Source organism: Prionailurus viverrinus, chromosome B4, assembly GCF_022837055.1.
Source record: "Prionailurus viverrinus isolate Anna chromosome B4, UM_Priviv_1.0, whole genome shotgun sequence".
Taxonomy (NCBI): domain Eukaryota; kingdom Metazoa; phylum Chordata; class Mammalia; order Carnivora; family Felidae; genus Prionailurus; species Prionailurus viverrinus.
Genome location: NC_062567.1, coordinates 114,918,490 through 114,930,700, shown reverse-complemented (window position 1 = coordinate 114,930,700; position 12,211 = coordinate 114,918,490). Strand labels below are relative to the sequence as shown.

General features: G+C 35.9%; 1 protein-coding gene across 3 annotated transcripts in view; it reads right to left on the bottom strand.

Annotated features, from left to right (window-relative positions):
• CFAP54 (cilia and flagella associated protein 54) overlaps window positions 1-12,211 on the bottom strand; it is a 301,918-nt gene that overhangs the window by 260,904 nt on the left and 28,803 nt on the right. For all 3 annotated transcript variants that reach the window (XM_047868490.1, XM_047868491.1, XM_047868492.1), the window contains exons 7-12: window positions 11,403-11,516; window positions 11,178-11,279; window positions 6,379-6,577; window positions 3,215-3,396; window positions 2,967-3,132; window positions 1,975-2,057 (exon numbers count right to left, since the gene is read on the bottom strand). In XM_047868490.1, the coding sequence (XP_047724446.1) occupies window positions 1,975-2,057; window positions 2,967-3,132; window positions 3,215-3,396; window positions 6,379-6,577; window positions 11,178-11,279; window positions 11,403-11,516 (846 nt within the window). The remainder of the gene's footprint in view (window positions 1-1,974; window positions 2,058-2,966; window positions 3,133-3,214; window positions 3,397-6,378; window positions 6,578-11,177; window positions 11,280-11,402; window positions 11,517-12,211) is intronic.

The following is a 12,211-nucleotide window of genomic DNA, read 5'->3' as shown; positions in this document are numbered from 1 at the left end:
CAAGATTTTATTAATACTGTACTCTAATCAACATCCATGTGAGCATATACAATGGCCCCCATGCAGAAAAAGATTCCATTGAGCCAAAAGATAGCAATAATTCCATTAGTGAGAGTGGAAGTCGTCCTACACAATAACCCTCTTCTCTCTTGTATCCCTCACACCAGCCACGAAGGTTTGCAAAGGTAAGTGCATTGTTTATTTTTCTTTATATTTCATATTTTCATTATTATTTTGTATTATATTACAGTATTGTAATCATTTTTTTAATTTTATTTTTTATTTTTTAAAATTTATATCCAAATTAGTTAGCATATAGTGCAACAATTATTTCAGGAGTAGATTCCTTAGTGCCTCTTCCCCCATTTAGTCCATCCCCTTTCCCACAACCCCTCCAGAACCCTGAGTTTTTTCTCCATATTTCTTCTGTTTTGTCCCCCCCCCCGTTTTTATATTATTTTCGTTTCCTTTCCCTTATGTTCATCTGTTTTGTCTGTTAAAGTCCTCATATGAATGAAGTCATATGATATTTGTCTTTCTCTGACTAATTTCACTTAGCATAATACCCTCCAGTTCCATCCACATAGTTGCAAAGGGCAAGATTTCATTCTTTTTGATTGCCAAGTAATACTCCATTGTATAGATATACCACACTTCTTTGTCCAGTCATCCATCGATGGACATTTGGGCTCTTTCCATGCCTTGGCTATTGTTGATAGTGCTGCTATAAACATGGGGGTGCATGTGTCCCTTCGAAACAGCACACCTGTATGCCGTGGATAAATGCCTAGTAGTGCAATTGCTGTGTCACAGGGTAGTTCTATTTTTAGTTTTTTGAGGAACCTCCATACTGTTTTCCAGAGTGGCTGCACCAGCTTGCATTACCATTGTAATTATTTTTATATGAATATGTTGGGGTTGTGGAATGAATCATCTGAGTTTCCATTATTTCTTATGGGGAAATTCGCTTTGATATACAAGTGCTTTGGATGACAAGCATATTTCCAGAATGAATTATGCTCACAAACCAAGGTTTTACTGTACCTTTCTTTCAAAAATTAAATGTCTGTCACAAGTATTTAATAAACCCAGAAAAATGGAAAACATATCAGGGGAACTTGTCAAGTTCCTCAGTGTAGTTGCACTTACCTGAATAAAAGATAATACAATGCTCTATCATTGTGGTTTTCAAACATTTTTTATAACAGTAAAACCAAATTTTTAAATGAAATTCCATCTCAACACTGTATATAAAACTAATTTAAAAAGGTAGGATGTTACTAACCAGTGCTGAGCTCCTGAGGAACTTCAGCAAAGCCCTGAGGATCCCTGGAATTGAGTTTTAATAATACCAGTGTTCTTCTAGTTTTACTTAAGCATTCATACCCACAAATCATCATTTCTAAATACTGGCCATTGTGTGCAAAGTGACTCCAAATAACCAGGGTTTGTATTCATGGACTGGAAAGCCATATTTCATTAAGAATGTTAATTCTAATTTAAACCACTGCCTCACTTCCCTCATTATTAGAAACATAGTGAGTCTAGTAATTTTCCAAAAAGGAACAAAAGGACTTATTATCAAAAGAGACTTAAAATCACAAGTCACAGGCACCTGCGTGGCTCAGTTGATTAAGTGTCCAACTCTTGATCTCGGCTCAGGTGATGATCTCAAGGCTGGCAAGTTTGAGCCCCATAAGTTTGAGTACTGACAGCATGAAGCCTGCTTGGGATTCTCTCTCCTCCTCCTCTATCTGCCCCTCCCCTGCTTGCACACACTCTCTCTCTCAAAATAAATAAACAAACATTTTTTAAAAATCACAAGTCAGGCTTTAACTCAATCTCTTACTTAATGGTTAAACAACATAGAATTTTGGCAAGGTGCAATTCCTGTGGTATTTTAGATCTGGCTTTCAATTAGGTATAATGGCCTCCTTCAACACCATTACAATCTATCCCAAAAAGCAATTTCACCTGGGGAGAGGCACAGACACAGGAGTACAGGGTTGCTGCCAAATGGAAAATGTCTTCTGAGTATCCATAAGTCTTACAAGTATCTAATTCATAAAGTAGAGAAAAATCAATTAAAAATTTTAAGTAGAAAAGGCAGAGAAACACAGAAATTCTACAAAATGACATGAATGGTATCTGGGCAAATATCACATCAATAAGACTCTTTAAATGCTTCTACATGAAAACTAATCTAAGTGGGCTTTAATGCAATTAAAATAGACTATTATCATTAATCTGCAATCTGTATGCCAACTACATCCAAAATAGAATTGAAAAGGCTTGTAATATTAAAACACATGTAAAATATGGCAGTTGAAATAAAAATAACAGAATTATCTATTCGGAAACCCCTAAAAAATATGTATATCATTAGTACAAATTATTTATTGCAATTGAACAGCCATGAAACATAAAACATAAAAAACAGATTAAATCATCCTTGGTGGTCTGAAAATAGAGGCTGCAGATTTGCAGTTCTATACACAGTAACTTTTAAAATGTTGGAATGAAAAACTCCCCCTACTAAAAAAAGATAGGAGACCACCAAATCTTCCCTTGCCAAAGTGAACTGATGGCATATGACTTACTGCCCTGCTGGTCTCTCATTTACCAACAAGGCACCAGCTAAGTAGAGCCTTATTCATCTACTCAAAATCATCACACAGAATAAAAGCTAGCATCGTTAGAAGGCATAGGAGTCTGCAGCATCTGGCACCCGGCTATTTCTCTGACCTCATTTCCTACCACATTCTCAAATTCCACCAGCACCACCAGTGCGCTCCAGCCATACACGCCCCCTTGCCACTCCTTCAACAATTAACACACTCTTGCTTCAGGGCCTTTGCACCTCCTGTTTCCTCTGCTTTGAACATTCTTTCTTTCACTTCACCTATAAAGAGCATATTTTATCAGATAAAAATTTTAATTTTTCAAAAAGGCAAATAAATACTTACCATGAAAACCGATTTTTTTAACATAAATTTGAGCTGACTGTCCTTCTTTGTAGTTTTCCATGGGAAAGACCAGACCTTTGTTTCTCTTTACATTGATTAAAGGTTCTATTGCAATTAGAAGAATTAAATCCTTTTCTGCTTTCGTTAACTCTGGATCATCCTGCCTCTAAGAGAAGTATATCCCACAATTAATAATTCAAAGGCATCTTAAAAAAATAAAAACAAATTATTGGTTTTGTATATATCACCTGGAGAAAATCAATAAGCTGCCCAGCTGAAGATTCAAATAAACTCCATTCCTCATAAGTAAAAGCTAGTTTTACAAATTTCACAGCAGCATCTATAGAAATAACATTTTTTCCTTTTATAATAAGTTGCAGAAGAGATGTTTTTGGAAAATCAAGCATTCCATCTGCACCAGTATTTGACACTAGAAAAGGGAAGAGAGAGGTTTGAATGTCATTCATGCAAAGAAATATTTTCTAAATATTAACTATCAGACTGCCAGGCACTAGGGAAACAATGGAAAAGAAGAAAACACAATCCGTCTTCACCGAGCTTACACTGTGGTGGGGAAAGAAGAAATCTTAGCAGGGAAATAAATATAGGGTGCGATGGGGACAAATAAGAAAGGCACTGAACATCGGTTTGGGGTAGGAGAGTGGTCAAGGACAGCCACCCAAAGGAAGGAACATGGAATCTCAAAAACAGAGAATTAGCGAGAGTTTTAACTAGTCAACTAGGAAGTTAGATAGTACAAGTAGGGATACAGCATTACAGTCATCTTTATATATCCATAGTAAACAACAGAATCAGACATGGCAATGTACAGCTTCCTAGGACAGGAGAATTAGGAACACCAACATGTACGAGAAGGGCAGAGGGAGAAAAGGCTGCAAAGAAAAGTGTTTAGAAAGGAGTATCACACAGTAACAAACACTGCAGAGAGTAAAGGAAGAAAGTACTCAGAAGTGACCCTTGGACTGAACAAAAAGGAAGTTATCCATGACATTTTCAGTAGATGGCTGAGGACAGAGGGATGAAGGCTGTATAAGTAGGAAGGAAAGAATTGAGAACAATGGAAACAGAGCATTTCTGACTATAATAAAAGGAAGAAATACAGGGAGGAAGCTGAAAGAGGACATGAGATAAAGGGGCAGTTTGGATAGATTAGGCTAAAAGACTTCAAAAAGGGGGCACTTGGGTGATTTGGTCAGTTGGGCATCCGACTCTTGGTCTCAGCTCAGGTCATGATCTCGAGATCATGAGTTTGAGCCCCACATCAGACTTTGCACTAACAGTGCAGAACCTGCTTGTGATTCTCTCTCTCCCTCTCTCTGTCTGCCCCTCCCTTGCTCACTCTCACTCTTTCTCTGAAATAAATAAATAAATAAATAAATAAATAAATAAATAAATAAATAACTTCAAATGGGAGAAGGAATATCCCTTCCATTTTAATGAGAAACAGTGGAAAAGATCAGTACAGGTAATAGTAAATTTTCAAGTTTGGGTGAAGAAACTCTCATCTGAGATCTTGTATTTTCCTCATGAGAAGGAGATGAACCCAAACCATGGACACTCACTGCCCTCAAATGGGCATACAGGTGCAGGTCCACACCCACGCACATATGTGCACACACACACACACACAGACACACTAAACTCGCTTGAAAGTACACATGCTAAGGTCTAGGTTTTACCTCTCCTTCCAAGTAGACATTGTGGACGAGTCAGGTAACTGTTCCAAGGCAATAGAAGGTAAGTTCATGAAAAAATAAAGTTGAAAGCACAAAAACCTTGAAACAAAGACCACAAATGAAAACATCCTTTACCAGAGGAAACAGAAAAAAGGAAAAGAAGTGAACACTTAAACTTAGTTTAAGTTTATTCTCTTAAGGAAATAAGATATTACTTTACAAACATGAAGTAAGAATAAACTACTGTGAAAAATAATCAAACAGGAACTAAGTATAAATTATTTTATTGTGAAAACCAAAAATTCAATAGATGAATGGAGTAGAATAGCAAGAACCAAAGAACAAATGAGTGACCAGGAAAGTCAGATTGAAGAACCTTCTCAGAAGGCAATAGAAAGGAGTAAAGAAATTAAAATAATAAAATAAATAAGATATGGAGAGTGGATGTAGGACCATCAGAGAATTTTTCAAAAGTAAACGTAAGGGGAAGGAACAAAGAAATAACATGAAAAATGAAAGAAAGATCTAAGACCTCAAAGTACTTGCTATATTACAAAACCCACCCCTTGGCCTAATATAACAAAATGTGAGAATATCACAGTAAAGAGGGCATTACAAAAGCCAAATCTATAAAACAACAGGATTTAAACTGAGAGACGTCTCAATACCATATGCAAGACTATGGAGAAATGTCTTTAAAATTCTAAAAGGAACCAACTTTGAAGCAAAATATTATATCCAGCTAAACTATTTCAAAGTTCTTAGAGTTTGTATTTGAGCAAAAAGAAATGAATTTAGAAACAAGTATTGAAAAATGGGAAGGATGAGGAAAAAGGTTTAATAGTATATTTATTGTCTTAAAAAGCATGGGGTGCCTGGGTGGCTCAGTCAGCTAGGTATCTGACTCTTGATTTCATCTCAGGTCATGATCTCACTGTTTGTGAGTTCAAGCCCCACATCTGGTCGTGCAGAGCCTGTTTGGGATTCTCTCCCTCTGTCTCTGCCCTCCCCTTCTCATGCACATGTGCTCTCTCTCTCTCTCTCTCAAAATAAATAAACAAACATTTAAAAAAAGAATAATCCTCACCTCCACATTAGGTTTATTCCAAAAATATAGGGTGGATAAAAATTAGACAGGCAATCAATGTAATTTACCACACTAACAGAAATGAAATAGAAATCCATTCAATCAACTCAATAAATCCAGAAAAGGCTTCTGATGAATTTAAACAACTATTCAGGATTAAAGTCAAACAAACAAAACTCAGTAAACCAAGAATGAAAGAAACTTCCTTAATCTGGAAAAAGGCATCTAAAAAAATCCTTCAGCAAACATCAAACTAATGGTAAAATGTTGAAAGCTTTCCATGTGAGATCGTGAATGAGACAAGGATATCTGCTATCGCCATTTCCATTTCATGTTTTATTGGAGATCCTATCCAGTGCAATAAGTCAAGAAATGCAAGAAAAAAGAAATTAAAAGATTAAGAATTGGAAAGAAAGAATATAATTGTCATTATCTACAGATGATTATACACCCAAACAAATCCAAAAGAAAATCTAATAAATTATTTAAATTATCAATTGAGTTTAGCAATATTGCTGAATTTAAGATTGATAAAAATTGGTTATCAGTTTCTTAAATGTGGAATACGATACTAAAATTTTTGTTTTTCAAGTTCTACCATAAAATGTCATTTTAACAAATTATTTACTTATTAAAAGTTCTTTTCCTGCCATAAACAGTTCTGAGACAACATCACGAACTTCTACTTCATCTGTAACAATAGGTCCAGTTTGTAGAGTGCGCCTATTTGAATCAGAAAGAGCTTCTAAGACAGCCAGAAACCGGGATGCGGTGCTATCAAACATCTCATCCAACAACCGCTCCGTGACAGTACGTGGCCATGGCAACTGGAATAAAAACAAAACAAAACACACAGTCCACTTCTTTAAAGTTCTAAAATGTTTAATATTACAAGCCAAGATAAGTAAGGCATGCTTCATTCGTGCTACAAGTGCTAAAGGAGAGAGTGGATGGCCTATGAATGAGACAGCTGCTTTTATGGTTTTCGTCTTTGAGGTGTCTCTCCAGATTCCATTAAAGTTTCTGTCATGCTGCCATTACATCAAAGACTGCTATTTCTTTGTGTTTGTGTTTCCAAGGCAGCATTAAAAGGCTGTTTATTATTGTCTTTTTATTAGGGCAACGTCAATCTCCATATGCCTTGTGTTACCTTAATTACAGCCTTTAGGAACTGATACTCAAACTTTGGTTGCCTAGGAATCTCTCAGGGGTGCTTTTTAGATTCACAGACCAAATCCTGAGATTCAGTGGGTCTAGGTGGAACACTTTTCATCAGCACTGCAGGAAATTCCAATGCCGAAGGTCCTTAAACCCAAATTAGAAACAATATTTTACAGTACAAATAACAGGTCTCGTGGTAGTTAAATAAAGAAGAGTTGACCAGCTGTATACTAATAAGCTAATGACTGTTTGAGCCCTGTATGAATTCCCAGCCACTCTGCTTTGTATCATCCCAGAACAATTTCCCCTTCTGCCAATGGCTTGCTTCTATACTCCTCCAACAACTGATCTATTTTTTGTATTTAGATTACCAGTAAACAAGAGAGGTAATTGTGCTCAGCTTTTCTAGAATCCATGTCCAGTTAGAAGATACCCGTCATATTCCCCATGATTCCCCTGCTTCTCTCCTCTGTTGGGAGCAAAGTCAGAAAGGCAGAAAAACATAAACAGGGTTAAAGCTGCTTTGGACTATTTTTCCACAAACCAACTTCTCTACTCATTAGTTTCTATGCCTTTTCGATCCATAAGTCAACTGATATGTTAAAAACCTCAGTAAAACTTGAACTTCATGCCCTAGTCTCTCTTTATTTACAAACAGAGGTAAGGGTTTCCTCTAAGATTTTTATTTTAGATTAAAACAGAGCTTTTAAAAATTATATTTAAAAGCATAATAAACTTCCTAATAGTTAGAAGTATTCAAAATAAAATTATAAAACCCAAAGATTAGAGTTAAATTGTTTTTAGAAATATAGAAAAACTATCAAAAAGTGAAATAGATTATTTATCAGAGCTGTAGAAGAATACTAAGTAAACATTTTAAAATATAAATATTTTAAAAATCTATAACAAAGATTTCAGGCAATAAAAAAACAGTGGGTTGCCAAGCCTGACAAGCAAGATATTAATGTCTATAAAAGCAATGAAATCATTCAAATGCATTTTAAAAATTAAAATCTCTAGTAGATAAATGATCAAAAACTGTGGAAGATAATTCACAGAAAAAGGAAATAAAAAGAGTAATCACAAAAATATGGGAAAGTTGGATCACAGAAACAGTTAAAATAAGCCATTTTATAAAAACAGAATTATTTTAAAAATTAAGAATAATATCAAAATGATAACAGCTTGTGGTGAAATTGGTACATACAGGTTGTACCTTATGTACCTATTTCGGAAATCAATTTGGGAATATATATCAAAAGAAATAAAGATGCTTGTATCCTTTGATTCAAATCCTACACCTTGAATTTTGTCCACAGGAAATAAAAGAAAAAAATAACATACTTGAAGATGTTGATTACTTCAGTATTGATAATGACAAAGAACTGGAAACAACTAAAATTTTAAATAGTAATAAAAAATTTGACAAATTATGGTACAAAACTGCATCAAGTATATTATACCATCTTTAAAAACATCAGGATGGTTGAGAAGCTAAATGGTAAGATCCAGATTGTCTGTTCCACTTCTAAATACTATGATTTCTATGACATCTACTCCATTAGATGTATTATGCTAATTCTCCAACATAACACACTTAGCCCAGTCAAGCTTAATTTCTGTCCCCCAATAAATGTTGTTTGCTCTTGTTTCCAAGCTATGATCTTGCTCTGGTCCTTAACTTAGAATGTTTTCTTCTCTTCTTCCTGTCCAGTCAAATCCTGCTCTTAATTCCAAGGCCATTCAAAAAGACAGACCTGTGACATTGCTTTTCTATATTCTACCATACTTGTAACCACAGTAGGCATTTGGTACATTCTGTTAAATGAATGAATGAAAAAATAACTAATAGCTAATACTCCTGAGGATCTATTACATGCTAGAAACATTCTAAGGGCTTTACATGTAATTCATTTAATCTCTATCATTATTTCCTTCTTAATACTTATCACAAGCAATAATTACTATACTTATTTATTATGTAATTTCTCCATAAGAATGTAACTTCTACCTACCTTGTACATACAGCAGGTACTTTAAAAATATTTATTGAATGAATCCCAAACAGTCAATCACTAGGAGTATGGATTAGTGGTGCTTGAAAGGAATCCTTTAAAGTCAAAATGATTGGGGTGTCTGGGTGGCCCAGTCGGTTGAGCATCCGACTTGATTTTGGCTCGGGTCATGATCCCAGGGTTGTGGGATCAAGCCCTGTTCAGCATGAAGCCTGCTTAAGATTCTCTCTCTCTCTCTCTCTCTCTCTCTCCCTCTGCCTCCTCTGTCCCTCTCTCCCACCCATACACACTCTCTCTCTCTCTCTCTAAAAGAACACAAAGCAAAACAAAACAAAAAACCAAAAATGATTAACTGCGAGTTCACAATGGACTTACAAATTCAGAGAAATGTTTTATAAAACAGATTTAATGCATATTGAAATTAATTTCTTTTATAGGCATATAATAAAACTATTTCATATATATAGAACAGAACATTCTGCAAAATATGTCAAATATTCCAAATACTGATGACTTTTTAAAAAGGATATATTGACTATTCCCTATGGAAACTGCCAACATTACAACTTTTTTTCTAAAAATATATACTACCAGACCTTTCCATAAAATAATCATCTTAAAGGAAACCAGAAATAGATGTGTTTTTAATGTAATGTTATACAGAATTTTAAACATTTTTCTTTGAAAATATGTTTAATTTTTATACCAGGATGATTATAAAGCATAATATTATGCTAATTAATGACAATCTTACGGCTTTGGATACTTGAATTTGGTTTGCTCAGAGAAAAAAAAGTTGCTAGCCAGAAAAAAAAACACTACCCCCTGCTCTCTTACAAATGCTACATAGTGTCACTACTCAACAATACCAGATGTAGGTGGTTCCACAGCCCATCCAAGGAATTAGCTATAATTTGGAAGTCACCACCTGCACAAATTATACACCATTGGTCGGTAGGGGACACGATTTTAAAAGGATGTATGAAATGTACTTCTGGGCTCAGTAGTCAACATATCATAGTCACACTAGAAAGCTACCATGCCCAAATAATAATTGTATTTAGATATTACGATTTAAGAGAAAAAAATCAATAAATAATTGCTCCTAAATGTTATAAGAAGAAATGAGTTAAGAGAGCAGCAGTTATTGGAGTAGTGAGAAAGCACTGAACCAGAGACCTGGGGTCTGCTTCCAGTGCTGTCACTAGCTGCCTCTGTGACCTTGAGGCCATAATTTAAATACTCTGGGATTTCTTTTCCCATATGTAATAGGAAAGGACTGAATCAGATGATTTCTTAAATTCTTCTCAGGTTCTGAGAGTCTACTACTCTCCTGTCAGAAACTGCTCATCTTCCCCCTCACTTTCATTTTCAGTCCCTAAAAAGAAGTTCACAGAAGAATTTACAGCTATCTACAACAGCTTCAAAGAAAAAAAAAAAGAACTGAGCCTTAAGAGATAGTGAGATTCAGAAAAGCAAGGGCAAGACAGTGGGAGAAGGAAATGGCAGGAGGGAGAAAGGGCAGAGGGCCCCAAAAGGCAGAACTGTGTCCCAGTCTCCATCCCCAACAGCCTTAGTGCTGCTGGTCAAACACACTTGTGGCCAGGAGAGCCATGTGATGAGTTTGGACATGTGAGTAGAGACTGCTGTCCCTTCCATGCTGGGCATTATTGCCTGCACAAGATTCTCCAGAGCTTTCTCATATCCCCCATGGCAGAATGACCAGCAATTTTTGAAATGAGGGCTTCTCCTCAATTTGGCCCTGAGTGGCAGTCATGAGCACAGCCCCCTGATAACTATAATAAGTATGATGCCAGTGGGAAATAAACAGTTATTGTAAGTCACTGAGATATGGGGGTTGTTTATTGCTATGGGGTAGCCTAGCTCATAAACAGTCCCAAAGGTGCCTCCACCTTTGTGCCAACCTCAGAGGCCCCTAAGCCAACAACAAGGAGTCAAAGACAAAGGTCACTATGGCACCACTCAAAGTGTGTACATTTGAACCTTTTCCAGGCTCTTCTGTCTCTTGCCCTTTAAAGTTGCAAAAGTGGGATTGTGTGAAGGCACAAAAGCTTTAAGAAAGGGATGAAGTGAGGCCATACCCATAGTGGGAAGGCATTCTTCTATTTGCCACTGGTGCAGGGAACAGGGTGCAGGATTTAATACTGAGTGACCAGCCCTAAAAGATAGAGGGTTAACACAAATACACTGCAAAAAGAGTCTGAACAAGAGAAGATGTTCTTATACTTACAGTTTGAGCTTCCCTTAGGTTCACTCTTATCTTTGGTCTAAACAAACCTTTGTGTTTCCTTCTAGATTCAAATACTCCTCTTTTGAAGATCATCACTGCCATCTATCTCAAAAAGAAGAATTAAATATGAGGTAACAATGGGATGCACTTCTCAACCACTAATATTATGTACTTAATCAACTGTATAGTGCAGTCAATTTCTTTTATTTCATGAAATGTTTATACCTTTATGGTGGCCTCTCTATAGTATCTTCTGGATTCTTCCTGCGATTGTGAGGAACTCATTAATTCCAGTTGCCTTAACTCATCAATTTTAGCTAAAGCACGCCGAGCAAATGCCTATACGTGATTTAAAAAATTAATTCATAATAAGTGAGAGTATAGTGATCAAAAATGCATCAAGACTGTATGTTTTATTCTCCCAGATATTTGATTTAATTGGTGAATTAAACTCTGTTGATGCTAACTCCTTACAACACTGTAAGTATATCATCAATCATTTCCTACAAGCATCCCCAAATTCTGCAGGTCTAAAGTCAATAAACTGTCAGATATGCTAACTTTATGAATCAAGAAAATCAAAAAAATAAGGAAAGCCAAATTCTGTAGCTTCATATAGATTATCACTTCTCTGTCATTGCATACATGTGCACACACACACACACACACACACACACACACACATACACACACATAAACACACGCCCCTCCGCAGTGCTCTACCCTAAATCTTAACCTTCTTACTAAAGCATGCTGTATTATGCATTCAACTATTCACTTTGTCCACTAAATTGTGAGGCCCTTTAAGGATCTTATTTATTTTTGTATCTCTGGTAGCCAGCATGTAGGAAGTATTTATTAATGTCTGAGGGAAAAAAAGGAAGGAAGGAAGGAAGGAAGGAAGGAAGGAAGGAAGGAAGAAAGGAAGGAAGCCTGCTTATTTAATCAGGTCACCATTATTATAATTCTCTAGAGATAGTAACAAAACAGGTCAATTTATGTAATTTATTTTACCATTTCTTTGAAATACGTTA